Below are 23169 nucleotides of genomic sequence, written 5' to 3' on the forward strand. Positions count from 1 at the left end.
CCTCCCTCTATATGAAAAAAAAATATACGTGCATATACACATTTTCCATGTACATATGCATGTTTCCATATAATTTTTCAAAACAATGTCTACTTAAAACCCAAACAAACTCATTTAATCTCCTGGAAGCTTGTACTATGAAATTATAAACTACATGGGCTTTTAAAAAAATTAAACCTTTTTTTTGGAGATAATTGTAGATTCACATGCAATTGTAACAAATAATACAGAAAGTTCCCATGTACTCTTTACCCAGTTTCCCCAATGGTAACAGCTTGCAAAACTGCAGCACAATTTCACAGCCAGGTTACTGCAGTGATGCAGTTCAGATACAGAGCATCTGCACCCCCACAAATATTCCCTGTGCTGCCTTTGTACAGCCATTCCCCCTTCCCTCCCGTCACCCCCTTAAGTCCTAGCAACCACTAATCTGTTCCCCATTTCTAAAATTTTGTCGTTTCAAGAATGTCTTAGAAATGGAATCATATAGTGTGTACCTTTTGGGATTGGCTTTTGTTATGCAGAATCATTGTTGCTTGTACCCAGAATTTGTTCCTTTTTCATTGCTGAGAAGTGTTCCATGGGATGGATGTACCATAGTTGTTTAACCTTGTACCGATTGAAGGACATCGGGGTTGTTTCTAGTTTTTGGCTATTATAAATGAAGCTTCTATAGTATTTATGTATATAGATAGGGTTTGTGTGGACACGAGTCTTTATTTCTCTGGGATAAATGTCCAATTGCTGGGTCATGTGATAGTTGCAGGTTTAGTGGTGTTTTTTTTTCCTAAACAAAACCACCCAACTGTTTTCCAGAGTTTGGCTATGTCATTTTATGATCCCATCAGCAATATAGGAGTGATCCAGTTCTTCTGTGTCCTTGTAAGCATTTGGGTTGGCACTATTTTTTATTTTAGCCATGCTGCTAGGTATATAGTAGTATCTTACTGTAGGTGGCTCTACTCTGTTATTTCCCTAATGGCTAATGATGTTCACCATCTCTGCATGTGCCCATTTGCCATCTGCATATCCTCTTTGTCCATGTTCTAATTGGATTGCTTGATATTTAATTTGATTATTTGCTTTTTTTACTATTGAGTTTTGGGAGTTCTTTATATATTCTAGATACTAGTCCTTTTTCAGATATGTGGTTTGCAGATATTTTTTCCCACTATGTAGCTTGTCTTTTCATCCTCTTAACAGGGTCTTTCATGGAGAAAAGTTTTTAATTTTGATGATGTTTACTGTATCAATTTTCCTTTTTATGGGTAGTGTTTTGGATGTCAAGTCTGAGAACTCTTTGCTTAGCCCTAGATCCTAAAATTTTTCTTCTGTGATATTTTCTAAAAGTCTTATATTTTTACATTTTGCATTTAAGTCCATGATCCATTTTCTGTTACTTACTGTATAAAGCTGTGAGACTTAGATGAAGGTTCATTTTTATTTTTATTTTTTTACCTATGGATGCCAATTGCTCCAGTACCATTTGTTTAAAAGGTTATCTTTACTGTATTGAATTGCTTTCACATTTTTGCCAAAATCAGTGGGGGTTATATGTGTGGATCTAATTCTAGGTCCTCTGTTCTCTTCCACTGATCTAGATGTCTCTCTCTCTCTCCAAATACCAAGCAGTCTTGATTATTGTAGCTATGTAATAAATCTTAAAATTGGGTAGACTGATTCTCCCCTCTTTATTCTTTTTCAAACTTGTTTTCTGAGGAGAAATGACATCTTTACTATGCTGAGTGTTCTAATCCATGAATACCATGTCTTTTCATTTACTTAGATCTTTCTTCCATCAGTGTTATGCAGTTTTCAGCATACAAGCCCTGTGCATGTTTTATTACATTTACGGTGAAGTAATTTATTTTTTTTCTGAGCAATTAAAATGGTATTATTATTATTATTGTTGTTGTTATTTTTTTTTTTTGAGACAGAGTGTCACTTTGTTGCCCTGGCTAGAGTGAGTGCCATGGCGTCAGCCTAGCTCACAGCAACCTCAAACTCCTGGGCTTAAGTGATCCTACTGCCTCAGCCTCCTGAGTAGCTGGGACTACAGGCATGCACCACCATGCCCGGCTAATTTTTTCTATATATATTTTTAGTTGTCCAGATAATTTATTTCTATTTTTAGTAGAGACAGGGTCTCGCTCAGGCTGGTCTTGAACTCCTGACCTCGAGCGATCCACCTGCCTCGGCCTCCCAGAGTGCTAGGATTACAGGCGTGAGCCACCGTGCCCGGCCTAAATTGGTATTATATTTTTAATCTTGGTGTTCATACGTGGATTTAGTCTTCCCTAATTAAACATAATGTCAGTTGTAGGTTCTTTGGTAGATGCTTCTCTATCAAGTTGAGGAAGTCCCCCTCTATTCTTATTTTCTCTGAGAGTTTTAAAAATGGATATTAAATCTTATCAAATGCTTTTTCTGCATCAATAGATATAATCATGTGATTTTTCTTCTTTAGCTTGTTAATATGATAGATTATATTGATTGATTTTCAAAACATTGAGCCAGTTTTGCATTTCTAGAATATGCTTCATTTATGGCATATTATATAATTCCTTTTATCTATTGCTGAATTCCATTTGCTAATATTTTGTTAAAGATTTTTACATCTACATTCATGCAGGATATTGGTGTGTAGTTTCCTATTTTTGTCCTTTGTCTGATTTTGATATCAGGATAATATTAGCTTCAAAAAATAAATTGAAAAGTATTCCTTCCTCATCTATTTTCTGGAAGAGATTGTATAAAACTGGTGTCAATTCTTGTCTAAACATTTGGTTGAAGCCATCTGGGCCTAGAGAGTTCTTTTTTGGGAATTTTAAAATTACGAATTCCATTTCCTTAATAGTTATAGGACGAGTCAAATAAAATTCTATTTTATATTGAGTAATAGTAGCTTATGTTTTCCAAGAAATTGATTCATTCTGTTTAATTTATGAAATTTATCTGTGTAGAATTGTTTGTAGTATTTCCTTATTATCCTTTTGATGTCTGCAGAGTTCCTAGTGATATCTCCTGTTTAATTTCTGATATTAGTAATTTGTGACTTTTCTCTTTTTTTTTCTTTCTCAGTTTTGCTAGAGGTTTGTCAATTTTATTGATCTTTTTGAAGTACCAGCTCTTTGTTTCATTGCTTTTCTCTATTATTGTTTTTCAATGTTATTGATTCTGCTCCTACCTGTATTATTTCCTTCTTTCTTCTTGATTTTGGTTTATTTTGCATTTCTTTTTATAGATTCTTGAGGTAGGAGCTTAGGTCATCTATTTGAGATTTCTTTTTCTTTTCTAATGTACGCTTTTAGTGCTTTAAATTTCCCCCTCAGTACTGCTTTAGATGCACCCCACAAATTTTTATGTGCTGGATTTTCATTTTCATTCAGTTCAGTGCATTTTTAAAAATTTGCCTTGAGACATTCTCTTTGACCCAGGCATTATTTAGAAGTATGTTGTTTAGTTTTCAAATGTCTAAAGATTTTCCTATTATCTATTATTGATTTCTATTGTGATTCCATTATAGTTGGAAAATACACACCCTGTATGATTTCATCTCTTTTATATTATGTTCTGTTTAATTCTGATAAATTTTCCCTACAGCATAGGATCTGGTCTATCTTGGCATATGTTCTATAGGCACTTGGAAAAAAATGTGTTTTCTGCCATTGCTGAGTGGAATGATCTATAAATGTGGATTTACATCACTTTACCCTCCCCCATTTATATGTTAAATATCTTCTCTTCATACACTGCAACAGCTAGTGCTATAATTTTTGCTTCAACCATAAAATGTAATTAGAAAACTCAAGAGAAAAAGGAAAGCCTATCATGTCTTCCCATATTTTTGCTTACTATGCTCTCTCTTCTTGATGTTCCAAGATTCCTTCTTTCCTCCTTTCTGTTTAAAGAATTTCCTTTAGCCATTCTTTTAGGGTAGGTCTGCTTATGAAAAATTCTCTAGCTTTCCCTCATTATAGAATGTCTTGATTTTCCCTCTATTCCTGAAGGATATTTTTTGCTGGCTATAGGATCATGGGTTGCAGTTCTTTTTTTTTTTCAGCACTTGAAAAATTTTGTTCCACTTCCTTCTGGTCTCCATGGGTTCTGATGAGAAATTGGCTGTAATTCAAATTGTTTTACCCTATAGGTAAAATACCTTTTTTTTTTTTTCCTGGCTGCTTTCAAGATTTTATCTTTGTCTTTAGTTTTCAGAAGTTTAATTATGATGTGTTTTAACGTGTGTGGATTTCTTGGAGTTTATCCTGTTTGGGGTTCACTCAGCTTTTTGAATCTGCAGATAGATGTCTTTTGCTAAATTTGGGAAAATTTCAGCCATTATTTCTTTAAGTACCTTTCAGTCCTGTCCACTTTCTCCTCTCCTTCTTTAACTGTGATGACATGAATATTAGATCTTTTGTTATGGTCCTATAGATTTGCATTTTTCTGATGACTACCAATGTCGAGCATCTTTTCATGTGCTTATTAGCCATATATATATCTTCTTTGGAGAACTGTGTATTCAGAGGCTTTTCTCATTTTTAGATTGGGTTATTTGTCATTTTAGTATTGATCTGTAATATCTCTTTTTAAGTTCTAAATACAAGTCCCTTATCAGATATATGATTTGCAAGTATTTTCTTCTATTTCATGGGTTCTCTTTGCACTGTGAACAAAAATAAAATCTTATGGCTCCCCACCTCCCCGCCCACTGGCTGACTGAATGGACCCTCTCGTGGCCAAAGGAATACCCTAAAACTGAGTTGCCAGCCATGAGAAGAGAGGTCAGACACACCTCATCATGCCCCCTCCCTTCTTGGAGATATCCTTTGTAACTCATTAACAGACCTAAGGCTACACAAGACAAACCTTCAGGTCCTCAATTTATACAACAAATATATGGCCAGTAGCTTGTCTCTGATTAACAGACTTCCTTATTTTAACTTAAAACAGTCCAAACCTTTAGATAAAGTTTCATTTCTTTAACCAATTACAAGCCAAAGAGTCTTTAAACCCACCTAAGCCACACCCTCCCTTCCCCCCGCTCTGAGACGTCCCACCTTTTCAGGTCAAACCAATGTATGCCTTCCATGTATTGATTTATGACTTTACCTGTAATTCCTGTCTCTCTGAAATGCATAAAACCAAACTGTAACCCAACCACAGTGAGTGCACTTGCTCAAGGCTTCTTGGGTGTGGCTCTGGGCCAGGGTCCTCAAATTTGGCTCAGGATAAACCTCTTTAAATTATTTTACAGAGTTTGGCCTCTTTTCCATTGACACGACTTTCTTGACAGTGTCCTTTTAAGCACCAAAGTTTTTAATTGCTGTGGTCCAACGTATCTACAGGAAACCATTGTCTAATCCAGGGTCATAAAGACGTACACCAATAATTTCTTCTAAGAGATTTATAGTTTTAGCTCTTATATTTAGACCTTTAATCCATGTTGAGTTAATTTTTGTGCATGGCATGAGGTAGTGATCTGACTTCATTCATTTGCATGTGGTTATCCAGCTGTTTCAGGACTATCTGTTGAAAAGGCTATGCTTTTGCCATTGAATTGTCTTGGCATCCTTGTTGAAAATCAATTAACCACAAATATGAGGGCTTATTTCTGGATTCTCAATTCTATTCCATTGATCTATATGTTCTTATTATATTTTAACCTCCTTAGGACAAGAGCCATGCCATGTTCATCTTCATATCCCTGGCCTGTGTAAGAGTTTGGGTAAATGTAGGTAAATCTAGATATGCTAATCTGATAGGGCTTTCACAACAAAATACCACAGACTGGGTAGCTTGAATAACAGAAATTTATTTTCTCACAGTTCTGAAGGCTGGAATCCAAGATCTAAGTGTCAGCAGCTTTGGATTCTCCTGAGGACTCTCTCCTTGGCTTGCAGATGGCTGCCTTCTTGTTCTGTCCTCACATGTCCTTTCCTCTCTGTGCACATACTTCTGGTGTCTCTACCTCTTAAAAGGACACCAGTCCTATCAGACTAGGGAACCACCCTTGTGACCTCCTTTAACCTTCTTTGCCTCTCTAAAGTCCCTATCTCCACGTATAGTCACGTCGGTGGTTAGGGCATAGACATACGAATTTTTGGTGGGCACAATTCAGTCGGTAACACTAGGTAATGCCTGTTGAACTGAGTGGAAGGCAGGAGTGCTTGCCTGGCACTGGTCAGGAATGAGAGGCAGAGAAATGAGGCTGCTACAGCTGAGTGTCAGTGGCTCGCAATGCCCCAGCACGTTCCCAGGCAAGTACGGGCCAGTCTGAGAAGTTAGCCTGACTTCCTCAGGTCAACTGAGGGCCTGGCAGGTACAAGAGGGCTGTATGAGTGGTGGTTGTGGTAGGGAGAAGTCGACCTGAGAGGGCTCCTCTGTGAGAGGCTGGAGAGATGTGTGTGTGTGTGTGTGTGTGTGTGTGTGTGTGTGTGTGTGTGTGTGCGCTGCTGCATGTGCTCCAACGGAGAGTGTGAGCAGGGAAGCATATCTCCAGGCACCTGAGAATGCTGCAAGGGTCTGGTGAGAACTGTCTTTCCTGCAGTGATTTCTGCCTGTTGTTGCTAAACAACTGGTGTGAACACACATGGGGCAAGGCAGGACACACAGAGCTCCCCGCCACAGGCCAGGCCCCTTTGCAGAGAGGACCCTACAGTGAAAGGACAGCCAGCACCTCTGTTGCACTCCTGGGTTTCTCTTAGGCTTTTATACATGATCCAACCTCTGCTCTGCTGTGGGCTGGGTGATGGGGTCCTGAGAAAATACCTCAGAGAGACGCAGCTTCACCATCTTTATAATAGAGACCATGAAATGCTTGCCTACAAAAATCCTCACCCACAACTTTTTAACCCATGGGCTCACAGAGAACCTTGATATCCACTCTCAATGGGGAGAACAAAAGGAAGGGGGAAGGGAGGTTGTGTGGGTGGGAGAGGGCCTGAGCAGGAGAGGATGGGAGTGATCATGTGTAAGCAGCCTCCACACCTCCCAAACTGAGGACAAGGTCGTGTTAGTATTCCTGGTGGCCCAGACAGCATTCTTGTAACACAATAATATCAGAAGGCTCAGGAGTAAGGAATAATAATAGCTTTCATTGACCAAGTCTTTAATCTCACTTGCTGTCTTTAGGAAGTTCAAGTCAGGGTTGGGAATAGAGTCAGGCAGGAGGGAGGGCTCTGCTCAGCCCGCCCCACATGCAGAGTGGGCATGGCCTGGGCACTGAGGTGTGTGCACATCAAAGCCAGCTGTCCTCTGCACAATGCAGATGCACTGGTTAATGTCACCCCTCTGGGCCTCAGAGAGACGGGCTGCAGGCCTGGCATCCCAGAGGCTGGGTGGATCAGAGGAACCTGAGTTTTTCATCTCTGCCTCCTTTGAGGATGTTGGGAGCTTTCTCAGACCAATTGTTCCCTCCCTCCCATGCTGCAGTGAGGAGGTGTTTATAGCTTTCTCCTAGTTAGCCCTCAGTGGTGGGGGGAGGACATTTTAGACACCTGAGTCCTTCTTCCCCAACACCTTGTCCTCCTCTTGGCACATGGTTTTGGGACACAGGCCCTAAGGATGTCATCTTATGTGTCTGCAGGCCTTTTTGCCTTCTACCGCATGTAGCATCTCCTCCAGGCCTCGCAGCAAACCTCATGCAAGGCACAGAGAGGCCAGCTCATGGGTCTTGATGACACAGAGCAAACTGGTAAGGCCACAAAGATCAAAGCTCAGGAGTATGGATGCCCAGTTTCTTTTTCCAGTGCACTTCATACCCCAAACAGAATAACTACTCAAGTGGCCACTCCCCATTTTGTCTCATTACTCTTTTCCTTCACCTCCCCACCACCATCCATGGTAGCAGCGGTTTCTTTTTTTTTTTTCTTCTTGAGACAGAGTCTCACTGTTGCCCAGGCTAGAGCACTGTGGCATCAGCCTAGTTCACAGCAACCTCAAACTCCTGGGCTCAAGCGATCCTCCTGCCTCAGCCTCCCGAGTAGCTGGGACTACAGGCGCACACCACCACGCCTGGCTGGTAGCAGGGGTTTCTAAGTGTGGTAGGTGGATGGTGGGAGATAGTCCCCTTGTAAACTTTTCCTTAGGGGCCTGGAATTTAAAGCAGGGCCCTGCTAGTTTGGAGGGGCTCCCACTGGCAAAATCTAGGATGATCTGAACATTGAAAAAATACAGGAGGCTGAGGCAGTAGGATCGCTTAAGCCCAGGAGTTTGAGGTTGCTGTGAGCTAGGTTGATGCCATGGCACTCACTCTAGCCCAGGTAACAAAGTGAGACTCTGTCTCAAAAAAAAAAAAAAAAAAAAATTGAAAAAATAATGAGTATAATTGATTGTAAAACATTGAACAAATAAATATCTATCAGACCATGGTGATGGATAGATAGATAGATAAAAACTGGGTGAGAAGAGAGAGAAATTCATTTAACACCATTGGAGGTGACTATTGGACTGATTCCTTATTCAGGAAATTAATGATTAAAAAGAAAAAATTAAGCATTTACCTGTCCTTTTTAATAGAAGAAATTGTAGTTAATTTCTCTTGATGAGGGAAAACTCCTCTTTCTGGAAAACACTAACCAACAAATATGGAAAGAATGATAAAATTACAAGAATCATTATTTTATAATATTCCAAGACATAACTGGTTCAGGCAAAGATTTATTGATAAATAAATGTCCAATGCATCAGGTGAAACATTGTTGGAGAACAAGATATTCTAGGGGGTCAAGGTATTGCCTCATAGATTACTTGCTGGTTGCCAAAGGGAAAATGAACCTTCTCAATGGCCTGATCTGGCAGGGGCCACCTTAATCCAGTGGTAAAAATGAGTGGGACAGCCCGACATTATGTGGCTTCTGATGTGGGGCAATGTGGAGTTCATAGCATCACCTGTGAAGTTGTATTACTTACCTGCTGACACACGTTTTAGTCTTCCCAGGCTGTTATAACAAAATACTATAGACTAGGGGACTTAAACAACAGAAATTAATTTTCTTATAGTTTTGTAGTCAGTGAAGTCCAAGATCAAGGTGCCAGCCAATTCAGTTTCTGGTGGGGGCTCTCTTCCTGGCTTACAGATGGCTGCCTTCTCCCTGCATCCTCACATGGGAGGGAGGGAGGGAGAGCATTAGAGAGAGAGAGAGAGAGAGAGAGAGAGAGAGAATTTGAGAACTCTTTCTCTTCTTATAAGGCCAACGTCTCTATAGGATTAGAGCCTATTTTAGTCTGTTTTGTGTTGCTATAAAAGGAATGTCCATAGCTGGATAATTTATAAAGGAAAACAGTTTATTTGGCTCACAATTCTGGTGGCTGGAAAGTTCAAGATTGGGCATCTGAGTCTGGTGGGGGCCTCAGGCTGCTTCTACTCATGGGAGAGGCAAAGGGAAGCTGGTGTGTGCAGAGATCACAGGTGAGACAGGAAGCAAGGTGGGTGTGCCAGGCTCTTTGTAACAATCAGCTCTCATGGGAACTGGTAGAGTGAGAACTCATTCACCCCAGGGAGGGCATTCATCTCTCCATAAGGGATCTGCCCCATCACCCAGACACCTCCAACACCGGGGATCAAATTTCACCATGAGGTTTGGAGGGGACAAATACCCAACTATAGCAGGGTCCCACCCTTGTGACCTCATTTAACCTTGATTACCTCCTAAAGACCCTATCTCCAAATACAGTCATATTGGGGGTTAGGGATTCATATATGAATTGGCGGGGGGGGGGGCACAATTTAGTCTACAGCTATGCATACCAAAATACCCCACAACTTAGTGGCCTAAAACAACAAATATTTATTACCTTAGTGATTCTGTTGGTTAGAAATCCAGGTATAGCTTAGCTGGGTGCCTTTGGCTCAAGGCCTCTCATGAGGTTGCGGTGAAACTGTTGGCTGGGACTGGGGTCTCCTGTGAAGGCTCAACTGGGCTGGGGCAGGGAGATCTGCCCCAGGCTCCCTCCCATGGTTGGTGGTAGGCCTCGCCCCAGGGCCACCTCACACATGGCAGCTGCTGCCCTGGAGCTAGCCACCCAAAGCTGAGAGAGAACTCTTGAGACAAAAGCCTCAGAACTGACATCCCATTACTTCTGCCATATTCTATTCTTTAGAAGCCAAGTGCTAAGTCCAGCCCACACTCTAGGGTAGGGGCTTAGATAAGGGTATGAATGCCAGGAGGTGGGGACCAGTGGGGCATCTGAGAATCTAATCAAGCTCAAGATGTAATGTCTAGTTTACAGAAAATAAAGTGACAAATTAAATAGCACCATAAGGAAATGATCAGATAAGCCCAGAAAGTGGAACATTCTACAAGACCACCAGTTTGATTTAAAAAAAAAAATTAATGTCATGACAAAAAAAGGCAGGAAGACCATTTTAGATGGAAGAGACTAAACAGAAAAAACAACCAAATGAAAGCATGCGCTTGCATTTCATCAAATGATGCCCTCTGATTGGAGTCTGGTATTAAAAAACAGCTCTAAAAGACATTTCTGGGACAATTACAGAAATCTGAATATGGACTAGATATTAGATGATATTAGGAAATTATTGTTACTTTTTCTTAGGTGTGGTAATGGCATTTTGGTTATGTTGAAAACTGTCCTTATTTTTTAAAAGAAACAGATTGGAATGTCTAGGACATCTAAGATATCTGTCTTGATGTCTGCAAATTAGACCCAAATGGTCTAGAAAAACACATAGATAAAGCAAATTTGACAAAATGTTAATTGTAGATTGTGAGTAAATGGGCCCTTATTGTATCATTCTTTGAGCTTTCGTGTATGTGTGAATTTTTTTATAGTAAAAAACTGAGAGGTGGGAAAAAAGTCAGGCTTCTGACCGGAACCCTCAGAGATCAACTCCAACACATTTCTCAGGATCATGAAAAACGTGTCCAGCTTTTCTCATCTAGACACGTAGTGTTTGCTCATGCCTTTCTTCATGCCCCATCTTGTTCTAGAAAAGATTTAAGGTGACTCCCGCCCTCCCCACTACCTTGCTCCTGGCGCACCAGGAGCCCCGAGGAGGGTGAGGCCGGAGCTGGGCCGGAGCTGGCTTGTGCCGGGTCCCTGGCAGCACAGAGGCAGGTGAGGGGGTGAGCTCTCAGGCCCGGATTTGATTCCCGGCTCTGCCATTGGTGTCAACCCTGGACAAGTCTCTTAACTGCTCTGAGCCTCGGGGTTGAGAGGGTCGGAAGTCACAATGTGGGGACGTGCTCAGCAGTGGTGCCTCCCAGGGAACGCTGGTCTGTTCACAAGGATCCAGGGGTGTCAGGTTTTCAAGTCCTGGAATCCCAGATGCTCTTGGTGGGGAGTCAGGCGGGGCAGAAAGACCCGGAGTGTCTCCTGAGAAGCAGAGGGACACCAAAGGAACTGGGAAGGACAGTATTCAATGAGCAGGTGCCATGGGTCTCTGGGCCCTGCCCACCTGTGTGTGTGACTCAGGCGAAGCATGGCCCAGCAAATGGCTCTTCCTGTTTCCTTTCTCCCCAGCATCTTTTCAAGTGAATCAATCACTCTGAAAACATTTCCACGACCGTTTCCACTCCGCATAGCCTGGGATCGCGGCAGACGTCCCTCTCCTGTCCGCCTGCCCCGCTCTGCTTACGAGTCCAGCTGCTGCGAGGAGGTGGCTTGACCGCGTGACAGACCATCACTCAAAAGGCTTCCAACACCAGCCGCCTGCCTGTCACGGCCTCCTGAACAAAGCCCCTCTCTTGTGACAGGAGGCTCAGTGGCCTGGGCGACTATCTGCAGAAGGAAGGAGCTGGTGAGATGTACCAACATGCTCCTCAGCTCAAAGCTCCAAGGAGCAAATTTACTTCTTGGAACCGCAGCTGGAGCGGCCACTAGCCGGGCCCAGGCCCGGGAGAGGCTGCTAAGTGAGACTGTCAGATTCCCTGGCTGTGCCCATAATCTAGAAATTCATAAGCCATGGAATCACAAGTGTGTGGCACCTTGGGCTTTGTGTTCGGCTGACAGGAGGAGGGATGAGGGCCTGGGCCAGGCAAGCCACTCCTCAGTCAGGGAGAGCCACTGGGGCCCTGAGAAAGGCGTGAATAGTCCCGGTGGGACAGCACAAAACTCTCCGGACACATCTGAGTCATGTGGTCAAAGGGCAGGTCTCAGAAGCTTCTCTTGGTACCACCCAGAAGTGATTTGAGAAGTGTCAGAAAGATTCCTCAGGCCACAAAGCCAAAAATGCCACCATTAACATGCTGTACCTTTGGGTTAAGCATTGCCCTTAAAAACAGCAAATATCCCTAAAAGAGTAAGGAGTGCAGTCACTAGCCCAGCCCCTCACAGAACACCGTACATGGACAAATAGCTACTGGACTCCTTCCGTTCAGCCGGGCCGCTGGGCTGGGCTAGAGAGTAAGACAGAGCTCCTCTGTCCTGGCGTTTGGGTCTGCGGTGGCCGGCAGGTAAACGAGCAATTACCACGCAGTGGGATAAAGGCTGCTACAGAAATGGGAGCCTGAGGCTGAGGCCAGGTGGGGAGAGCTGGGGATGGGGAGGGGAGGGGCCCAGGCACCAGCTGGGATATTTTATCTGCCCCTGAGGGCGAGCAGGGGGCAAGCTGGGTGGAGAAGGGACAGGACCTTTGCTGCAGGGGTGGAGGCACTCGGGAAGCCAGAGGGCAAGCCCCTAGGCCAGCCTCCTTCACTGTGCCACCTGCAGGACGTCACTTCTCTCTGATCCTTGGGTCCCCGTCTGCTCATGGGAGGTGGGATGAAGAGGCCACTGTGGTGGCTTTCCTGGACCTGCCCTAACAGAGGTTCTCACCCTTTGGTTTGCATCAGAATCACCTGGGGTTGGGCCGGGCGAGGTGGCTCACGCCTGTAATCCTAGCACTCTGGGAGGCTGGGGCGGGAGGATCGCTTGAGCTCAGGAGCTTGAGACCAGCCTGAGCAAGAGCGAGACCCCATCTCTATTAAAGACAGAAAGAAATTAGCCGGGCATGGTGGCGCATGCCTGTACTAGAGGCTGAATCAGGAGGATCGCTTGAGCCCAGGAGTTTGAGGTTGCTGTGAGCTATGATGACGGCACTACCTGGGGCCACAGAGTGAGAATCTGTCTCAAAAAAAAAAAAAAAAGAATCACCTGGGGTTGCCTGGCCAACCCCTAGACTTACCCACCTCTGTCTATAGGGGCAGGGCCTGGGCATCTCACTACCAAAACACATCTCCAGTGGGAGCTGAGGATCTGCTCCAGGAAGCAGCAGGGACGGAAGCAAGGAGGGAATGCAAGGAGGGGAGATGGAAGCTTTCTTCAAACCTCAGAGATCCTAGAACTTTGTGAAACTACCCAGAGTTCAAAGGAGTCCCCCGAGGGAATTCAGAAGCTCCTCCTGCTGGATTAAATGAGATAATGCTACCAAGGATGGGGCATTAAGGTTGAGCTTGATAAATATGCATCTTCCCCACTCTCACTCTGCGAGCCTCTCGTCTAGGGCTGGGTCAGGAGAGGACAGTCTGAGGAATGTGCAAAGCACCATCAAATGTCTCCCAACAAGGAAATGCGAGGGAGTTTTGTGAAAACCCCTTTGAGGTCTCTGGGCTTCTTTCCTCTAGGCCAGTGACTGGAGTAGTGGGAGGGGCATCAAAGAAGAATGAGAATAAAACTGGAGGTCTCCAGAGGAGTCGGGGACCATCCAGAGAACAGGACTGCTGGCTACCTTGGAAGCACAGGTAGAGAGGCAGTGTCCCAGCAGGTTCCCAGCGGGCCACCCCGTTGCTGTCTAGATGAGGACGGCCAGCCAATCCCAGGCTTGCCCTGCGGTCAGCGCTCAGGCTCCCTCAGAAACCTCCAGCCTCATCAGTCCCGACCCGCAGCTGGATCCAGGCTGGGCTTTCAGTGAGCCCCTGGCAGGGTCAGGGCAGCAGGCATAGGGAGGACTGGGGGTGGGGGTGGGTGGGAGAGGCAGGGGCCCAGTGGCAGAGGCAAGAGATGGCAGAGGGCCCGAGAGGGGTGGAGGGCCGGGCGGGGTTCTCCCTGCACCTGTCCCTATCTTCAAGTGTGTGGTCCCCTTGCTCCGTGGACCCCACCTCCACCTCCCCGCCCTTGCCCGTGTTTTACTCCCTTTGAATATTGACCATTTCTTGGTTTTACCTGTTCAAAGCTTTTCCCTCTTATAGCTCCATCTCCTCAGTGAAGCTTCAGCCCTTTTTTTAGTCAATATTCATTTTACAAAGTTTTGTTTGAGCCACGACCAGGGGCCAGAATATGAGACGAGTGCACTGAGATTCTTGTCCTCCAGGAACTGGGTCTGAAGGGGGCAGCTGATGTGTAAATGCAAACAAAATTCACACATAAAGGTAGGGCTGGAAGACTGAGTGTCTGTCCCCGGCCGGGAGAAGCTTCCTCTAAGAGACGGTGATGCTGGAGCAGTGCCGGAAGGTGAGGGGTGCTCTGCAGGTGGACCTGGCAGGTTTCAAGAGGAGGCCTGGTGGGAGCAGGAGCTCCACTGCTGAAGGGATGGTGACAGGTGGGGAGGGCAGGGGAGCAACACTGTGGGCTGTGCAGGGAGGCACCCTGCATCCCCTGTGGCTCTGGCAGTTCTGGGGGCACCTGCCACACAAGGGCACTCGACCTGTCCTGCTGCCTCCTCACCGGCCTTTCAGTCCCTACCGCCGTCCCTGCCCCGCCTGACCCATCAGTCACACAACAGAGTCCTGAGCACACAGATGGGATCTGACAAATGACTGTTGATAGAGTCTTCCTAATCCCTTTCCCGTTCCTTCCTGTGTCTTCACTACAGCCTTGAGACAGAGCGAACGCATCCCCCTGTTTTTGTAAGACTTGCTGATCACGGGGCCTGCCCGTAGCCCCTTCTAGGAGGAGCTGTGCCCCACTCCCCAGGCCCACAGCCCCCGCCCAAGGGGCAGCCCTCGCTGGCCCTGCTTTATATCACGTGACTCTTCCCTGCCTGGCTACGACCTTGCAGTGGCCTGTGAGGGGCTCTGCCCAAACTGGGAGGGCTGGGCATTCAGCTTCTTGTTCTTGAGAGGTGAAGCTGGGAAATGCAGAGAGCATCAGCCACGGGGCCCAGAAGCAGAAGCTAAGGTGTACCCAGAGGGCAAGAGGCCTGGAGGTGCAGTCTGGGCCCCCATGGGTCAGAAGCCACCGTTAGGGATGAGAACGAGACGTGGGGAGGTAGAGAAAAGGCCCAGCAGGGGCTAAGGGGGTGAGCAGCCTGCAGGGGAGAAGCAGAGAGAGCTGCAGGGACTCAGAGAGGAGGAGAGCAGGCAAGCCAGAGGGTGGGACACCAGAAGAGAGGGACAATGCTACGCCAAGCACTACTGTAAGACCTATACCATTCTGACTCATTTAATCCTCACAGCCACCCCCTGGGTAGGTGCTAATCTCCCATTTTACAGATGGGGAAACTGAGGCACGGGGGGGTTTAATGGCTTCCCCAGGCTCACACAGCTGGGGAGTGGCAGAGCCAGGATTTGAATCCCAATAACAAAGCTCTGCCGTGTTGTGGGGTGGCTGGAGGACCAGACAGCCTTAGCTCCTCAGCAACTGCTGGGTGGGAGCTTGTCCCCACGGCTAGAATCCACTGGGATTCTGTCTCCCTTGTTTATTATTCTACACATCCCCTTATCACACGCTCTCCTCCATCCCCACATTCATACTTGAGCTTGTCTAAGGGAGTCTCTGTCCCCTGTGCAACTGATTTATCATTCAGGTTCAATTCAGTTGGGCACTAACATGAAATATTTATTTAAAAAATTTTTCTCATGTCATTGCTTTCAGTTGTACTCTGTTGAATTTCCCTTTTCTGTCCCTTGACAACTTCTTGGGCAGATTCTATAACTTATTTTTTGGTGATTAAATAAACAGAGTTTAAGACTCCTATCTTGCAGTGGATTGAGACTCACCTTTTCTCACCACAAGACAGCTGGGGCCTGGAGTGGGTGGGAGGTGGCGTCCCCTTCCCTGCCCTCCCCAGGAGAGACATCTCCCTCTGGCATGCCAGTTCTCCCTCCCCGCTGGAGACCAGGCCCCCCACCCCCGCTATGCAGGTAAGAAGAGGGTAGGGAAGGAACAAAAGGCTCCTACCTGTCCTAACTGGGGCATGGAAGGCACTGCTGCTTCTTAGGCTAATGCTGATTCGCCACCAAAGAGCTCCCCATGGCTGGGGAGACCTATTCCAGCTCCACTCTTGCCTGATCCCTCTTCCCATGGGAGGAAGCTTCCCTTGCCTCACAGGCTGCCCTCTTGGAAGGCCACCAGCCAGGTGGCTTAAGCCTCCACCTTCTGCAGTGTCCCTGGACGCATTGAAAACTTACCCATCATTGCCACATCAGCCGCTCCTCCTGCCATCTCTGTCCCCTTCCCCCTGTTCAGGTAGCTCAAGGCAGCTCAGATCTGCTGCCTAAGTGGATGGCTTCCTGCCAGGATGAGGTCCCCCGAGTCCCCTTCTTGTAAGCATTCCCAATCTCTGAATCAGTCTCTTGGAGCTGCAACTGCCCCCCTCAACCAGGACATCTGGCAAGCGAAGCTCCTTCTCCCACAGGAGAGGAGGAGCAGCTATCCCTCCCTCCCCAGCCCTGCGGCTCACATCGGCAGAAGAGCAAGCAGTCGGTGGCATTTGGGCAAGACGGGCAGCGTCTTAGTAAGCCATGAGGAGTGGTCCAAACCCAACCGTTTTAGGATATGGGGTTCTCAATGCTCCTTGTTTACAGCTTCAGGTCCTAGTTGCCTACTCTGGGGTAGCAGAGAAAAGTGGACTTACAGCCTAAATATACAAGGCCACTGGACCCAGAGGGAGCTGGCTGCTTGGGGACCTGCTCCTCAGGCATAAGGATGGTCCCCCTGGCTCATCCTCTGATGGGCTCAATTCCTTCTGCCCCTACTGAGGGAAGAGCGGTCCCTGGTTCCCTCCCTCTCTGGATGAGCAGGCCTGGGGGTCAGGGGCTTCTGGATGGCCAGACCCTCCTCCAGAGGCAGTCACTGTGCCCGTCACCCATGCTGCCCCAGAGCCCAGGCTCCTCCTCCTCTTTCCTTCCCTGCCTGATCCTTCTATTCTAGATCCTTCTGTGACTTTTCCACTAGGGCCATCTTTTGTCCTTAGTTTCCCAGGACATTCTTCCTACCCTCTAATCCACAGACCTGTTGCTTTCCAGAACTCTCTGCTGTACCCCTCCGGGGACCTCCCTTGGACCTCCCTTCCTGGCCTCCAGCCCCGGTTCCCTCTGACAGGCTGGTCTAGTCTGACCCAGGACAACCCCTGGCGGACTCAGGCTTGATCCAGCCGCTCTGTTGCAGAGGCTCCAACCTGAGGGGCCAGGAGTGGGGTGGGGAGAGGCTGCTTTGTGCGGCTCTTGGCCACGGAACTCGCACTCAGTCCCGCTGGGGTGACCCGTCCTTCCCGCAGATCTACCAGGGGCAAGTGCCCAGCCTGGCAGCTCGCTTACGTGGGCGGAGCTCACGCACACATTCACACACACACACACACACGCACACACACACGCACACACGAGCAGAGGAGGCAGTGTGCAGGGGCATGGTGGACAGGGAAAAAATTATAAGGTTCATTTAGAAAGCAGTAAAGAGGGGATTTCAATTTCCTTTGAAAATCACAACACAATTATTCTTCCGTGGTGGCTTCTGTGGGAACAGTGGCATTCTGCTTGGGGACCCAGGGCACTGGAATTGGGGGAGGCTGTCGGGGACAGGTTGCATAGGGGCACCACTCATGGGGGTGACTCCATGGAGGGGTCGTGGGAGCGAGGATGGGAGGCCCTGGGCGGGACGGGTCAGGGAAAGGGCGAGGCTGGGGTGACTGTGCGGGAGGATGGAAGGACGCAGGGTGGCAAGAAGTTGGGAAGTGCTCACACAGCGGGGGTGTGTGTATGCATGCGTGCCTCTGTGTGTGTGTGTGTGTGTATGTGTACTCACGCGCACGTGCATCAGGCCTGGACCAGGTGTGGCAGGTAAGGCACGTTGGGCACAAATTCTAAGGAGGCATCGCTCTCAGGCTGGTAGATGTGGATCCTAATTTGCACGGGGTGCTGGCTGGGTTCTGTGCCATCTTGGGGGGAGGCTCGTGATCATCCCCTGTTCTCCCCCTATGTGTGCTAACATCAAACACTGAAAGTGTATTTGGAAAAGGAAAGGTAGTGGGTGGAGCAAACATCTGTCCGCTAGTCAATGAAGAGAGGAGAGGAAAAGGGTTTAAGTCAGAAACAGAAGGAATTACTGTAGATATGAGAAAGCGCCTACACTGTTGAACAGGCTTCCAGAGGGAGGGCCTCAGCTGAAAGGCAAAGAAGGTAGCTGGGTGGGTGCTGATCCTGACCGCAGAGCCAGCCAGACTTGCCTTTGACACCCAGCCCTGCTACTTTTTAGCTGTGTGACCTTGGGCAAGGCGCTGGACTTCTCTGGCCCTCCTCTATAAAATGTTGATAAAAATGTAAACTTCATGGGGTTATTGTGAGGCTTCATGAGATAGCGTTAGAAAACACTGAGATTCTCATGAGATCAGAGATTGTGGTCCCACCCCGAGGCAGGGGTGGGAGGGGATGACCTTGGGGCAACTTGTGGGCCCCTTGAAGGCAGGGCCCAGCCTGTACCTGTTGAGGCCCTGAGTAGTTGACAACCAGCTTTTGCTGTTGGCTGAATTCAGAGCTGGACTGCCCTTTGGAAGGCCCTCCTGTCTCTGGCTTCTGAAGATCAGCTGTTAAAGCTGTGGCCTGGGGAAGGGTCCCTGCAGAGGGTCTAGATAAATCACCATGACCTCTGTGCTGCACTGTGAGCAGGGCGGGGCCGCTGGCTTTCGGCCCTCGAGTGGATGGGCCTCCTGTAATTGAGGACAAGGCGGCACCTGCCACTCAGTAGTGGAAAAACAGCCAGCCCTTTTGAGAGTACACAGGTGTCTCTACTCGGTGTCAATATGCTTAATGATTTGTAACGTGATTGATACAGAAAGTGAACTTGCTATATAATCCATCTGTTGAAAAGGAAATGGTGGCAGAGCAGCACACACCAGGGGGAGTCAGGATGCCCAGCAGAGCCTGCTGCTGGGGCGCTGGGCTGGGGGCTGAGGAGTGGGAGGGCAGATTCCAGCAAGACTCACCCCTATGTCCAGCCTGGGGCAACCTGGAGAAATGGAACCAAGGAAAGACCATACATGGAATGGAAACAAGGACAGACATACCAGGAATGGTATGAGGTGGAGGAGCTGGAGGGAACCATCTAGAAGTTAGGAGCCCAGGGGACTGGAAGCCCCAGTTCCCTCAGTCTGCTTCTCTGGGGCTTGGAGCAGTTGATTAACACCTCTGCTTTTGCACATGCAGTGGATGCAGGTGGTGCCCTCCTAGGTCCCTGGTATCCCTCTCACTGCTTCTGTGCATGGTACCCCTGCCTCTGCGTGCTCTGCTGCAGGCAGCTTGCACCTGCAGCCTTCAGGGGATTGCTCTGGGGCACCTGCAGCCACCTCAGCTGGATGTGCCTGGGAGTTTACAACCTCCTTACCCTTACCCAGCACTACTGGTGCAGGAGGACAAAAGCCTGGTACCTTCGCCTTAAGATGGGAGCAAAATCTCTGCAGTGTTATTTACACTCCAGAGCTTTCCATTGGTTCAGGCTGAGGCTGGGACTTGCTTCCTCAGTGTCTGTCCCTTCCCTGTTCTAACTGCCCACTACCTGGTTGGTTCCTCCCCTAATGAACACCTTGCATGTGTATGCTTTTCTCAGGATCTGCTTCTAGGGAGTCCAACCCAAGACAGCCCCTGAGAAAACTCAGAAGAGGCTCCTGGAGTCCAACAGTTAGCACGCACACTCCTTCCTAGTTTCTATGGGTCATTTGGTGACTGCCGCACCAGGACTGTCAGGCCCCGAGTATCCCTGCCAGTGGCCAGAGATAGCGAGGTAGATAATCCCAAGCCACATATGAGCGTGTACTCGTGCACATGTGGGTTTGGCTCTGGGAGGACTGCTATGGTCTCCCACCCTGGCCCCGCTCCCTGCCTCCTCCTGCCAAACGTGGATTTGCTTTCCTATGCTTGCTTTGCCCAGACAAACATCAAAGAGAAACAACATTCCCTGAGCACACACTGTTTGATGGCTGGAGTACATGGCAAAGCTTGTTGAATGAAGGGACGTTCAAAGTAATTTAGTCTGGCCTCCTGGGTTTTGCCTGGAGTCCTGCGGTAGGTACCAGGGGACTCCAGCCTCGAGTTAAACACTTGACCTGGATAATCCAGACAGAATCCTCCACGTGGAAGTAATTGAGAACTCACTGTAAATGCGTGCAGGTCCTTAGGACACGCTGGCCCGTCTTCCTTGAGCAGGGAAGAAAAAAGATAAGTCTTATCTCTTTCCAGAATACTTTCCCACTCAGGCTGAGAGGGTCAGTTGCTCATTTGTTCCTTCACAGGATACATACCTGTTGAGCACCAGTTGCGTAGATTTCTGTTATTTGGGCTGCCCAGACTCCGCTCACCTGCACGAGGTCGCCACGCTCTGGTCCCCCTCTGCAGAAACACCCTCTCCCAACTCCCTTTCTGTAAGGTGGTGCTGACTCTGCCTCCAGGTGGGCATGAGGTCAGGCCTGGCCAATCAGAGCCCTGCCATTCAGTCAAGGATGGTCACGTGACAAATTTGGACCAATAAGAATGGACTCGGAGTTTTTGTTTGAGTGTTGGAGAAGAACAGCTCTAACTTTAACCTGGCTGGGCGTTAACTGGTGAGGATGCGGGTCTGGAACTATGGGCAGCCACAGGGAACCTGAAAAGAAACCAACACGTGGAAGAAGCCAGACTGGAGAAAAAAGAAGACCACGCACTGATGACGTAGTTGAGCCCTGAATCCAGCTGTGCTGGGAGCCTGATCTGGCATTTTTGAATAGCTTTTTTCTGTTGCTTTTAAACAAAACTGATGCAGATGTTAGTTCGGGCAGTAGGGTGTGCAAGTGGGAGATCGCATACACGTGTCGGCTGAGTGGGTGTGCCGGGCGGTGGGGACCCACAGACCATGGCTAAAAGGCTGGAGTCCTTGTTAAACAGAAGTGACTTTCAGTAAGGTCCTATTAGAAAGTGGCACGCTCAGGGTGAAAGTGGCTTGCTTGAAAGCGGATGGCATTTACATTAGGCTTTACTGAGAGAGCCACTTCCTGGAGGACCTGAAATCTGCAGCAGCCAGAAATGTGCAGGAATGCAGGATCGGAAAGCTAAATGGTCTTTTCCAACCTAAAATTAGTGTGAGTTAAGAAAGGAAAGTGGGCACCCTGGGAACACACTGGTTCCCACCACCCTTCCCAGGCACCTTCTGTGATAAGCCCCCAACTCAATGCAGGGGACGTAGCTGGAGTCGAGGGGCCAAATAATTCCCTCCCCTCCCCCAGGGAAGGTGGAGCCCGGAGGCTGCTGGCTGGTGGGGCTAAGTGCTGCCCTGTTGGTGGGGGGCTGAGCGCTGCCGAGCTGGGGCTTCATGTACTAACCCACAGGGCAGCCAACTAAAGATCCGAGAGAATTATTCTGCAAGAGAAACACCAAATCTGTCAAATAACATATCCAAGATGCCCATCATTTACTAAAGATCTGAGCAAATTATTCTACAAGAGAAACACCAAAGCTGTCAAATAACCTATCTAAGATGCCCATCATTTAAGACAATCAATCCACAAGTCCCCACTAGCCCATCAAGTAGAGAGCTTCTTTCCAGAAGTTTCATCTTCCCCATTGTACTTCCCAAGCGTGGGCTTGGAAGACAGTGGACAGGGGACATCTCCCAGAAAACACGCTGAAGGACAAAGAACCTCACTTCCTGCCAGGATTGGCAGTGTGTGTGCTATGGGCTGTTGCCCTCTGTGTAATTCTCTTTTTATTGAAGTTATTCTGCTCACCCTCTGCCATTATATACTGTTGACATTGCAGGGGGTGGGGAGACAGTGTTCATTGTACCATTTAGACAAAGCTTGCCTGGCCGTCAGAGGCTGCATTTGGAACTGACCAAGAAAAAGGGCACACTTCAGGGACAGAATTATATCCCGTTTATGGCACACGTTCTGGAAGCCAACTGCTTCTCTGTCTTCTCACACCTTCACCTCATGTGTGGCCCTGAGCGAGTTACTTCACACCTTTGTGCCTCCGTTTTCTCTTCTATGAAAGGGGGTTAATAATGTGGTATATCCACACCCTGGTGTGTCTGTCTTTGGCCACCATCTTGCTACCGCCTGGGCACCAAGATAGAAGTTGAGTGCAGAGGAAAGGTGGGGTGAGACTAGGCGTGGCCAACATTGTGTGAACCCCAGTCTCAGTTGTGCCCAAATCCAGTTATGCCTTCATGGTCACTAATGCAGAGAATGCATTTCCAGTGCACCTAAGAGAGTCTGAGGGAATTCTTATCATTTGCAATTAAAATAGGCTAACTGATATACTGATTGTGTGTGTTAACCACTGGATACACAAGCCCTGCTCTGAGGAGCTCTCAGCATGGTCAGGAGACAGGAGAGTTGAGGCATAGATGAGGAGGCTCCCATGTGGATATGGGGATCTGGGAAAGCTTCTTGGAGTAGGTGCCTTGTTGTCTGAGTCCTAAAGAAATGGTCAGAGCCAGAGGAAGCAGGTAGGGGAGAGAGTGCAGAGTCCTATGATGGAATGGTCAATCTTCTAGTCACTGGAAAGTTACAAGGATTAGCTGGAAAATAACTTGCTAGAAGTGTTGATTTATGCCTTGACTAAGAGGTCAAACCAAATCCTTTCAGTGGGGAATACAGCCCTGGGACCCCGCCATGGTGCCTGCCCCAAGGGGATGTTGGCCTCTAGTGTGGTCTCACAACCTAGTGGCTCTTCACTGCTTTGATCTGAGCACGTGTTTTGTTTGGCCCATACCATGTTTCAGATATTCTGAATTATATGCCAATATTTAAAATTGAGACAATTCACATAAATCTGAATTTTTGGCTCCTCTGGAAAAAGCAAAATGCCTGACAGCACTGACCCCACCTTCCCACGTGCCAACGATGGGCTCTGAAGCATGGGGCTCCTTTTACATGGACTTGTGCATTCCTGGGCCTGCCCCAGTCCCCACCACTCCCTCTTGTTTCACAGTGGGCCCACTTCACCCATTCCTTTACCTTCCCTGGCCCCTGTAGGAATTTGAATGTGTGACCCTGTTTTAGAGTAAGGATGTACTGGACATGGATTAGTGCATGTGCCAGCG

The 23169-nt window shown here is 47.7% G+C and overlaps 1 protein-coding gene across 1 annotated transcript in view; it reads left to right on the plus strand.

The window, feature by feature from the left end:
- Positions 1-11562, plus strand: part of TRIM29 (tripartite motif containing 29) — a 98170-nt gene extending 86608 nt beyond the window's left edge. The window contains exon 9 of the mRNA XM_045556270.1: positions 11488-11562. Within this exon, the coding sequence (XP_045412226.1) occupies positions 11488-11502 (15 nt within the window). The 3' untranslated portion in view covers positions 11503-11562. The remainder of the gene's footprint in view (positions 1-11487) is intronic.
- The last annotated feature ends 11607 nt before the right edge of the window (positions 11563-23169 follow it).

Source organism: Lemur catta, chromosome 7 (genome assembly GCF_020740605.2).
Source record: "Lemur catta isolate mLemCat1 chromosome 7, mLemCat1.pri, whole genome shotgun sequence".
Taxonomy (NCBI): Eukaryota; Metazoa; Chordata; class Mammalia; order Primates; family Lemuridae; genus Lemur; species Lemur catta.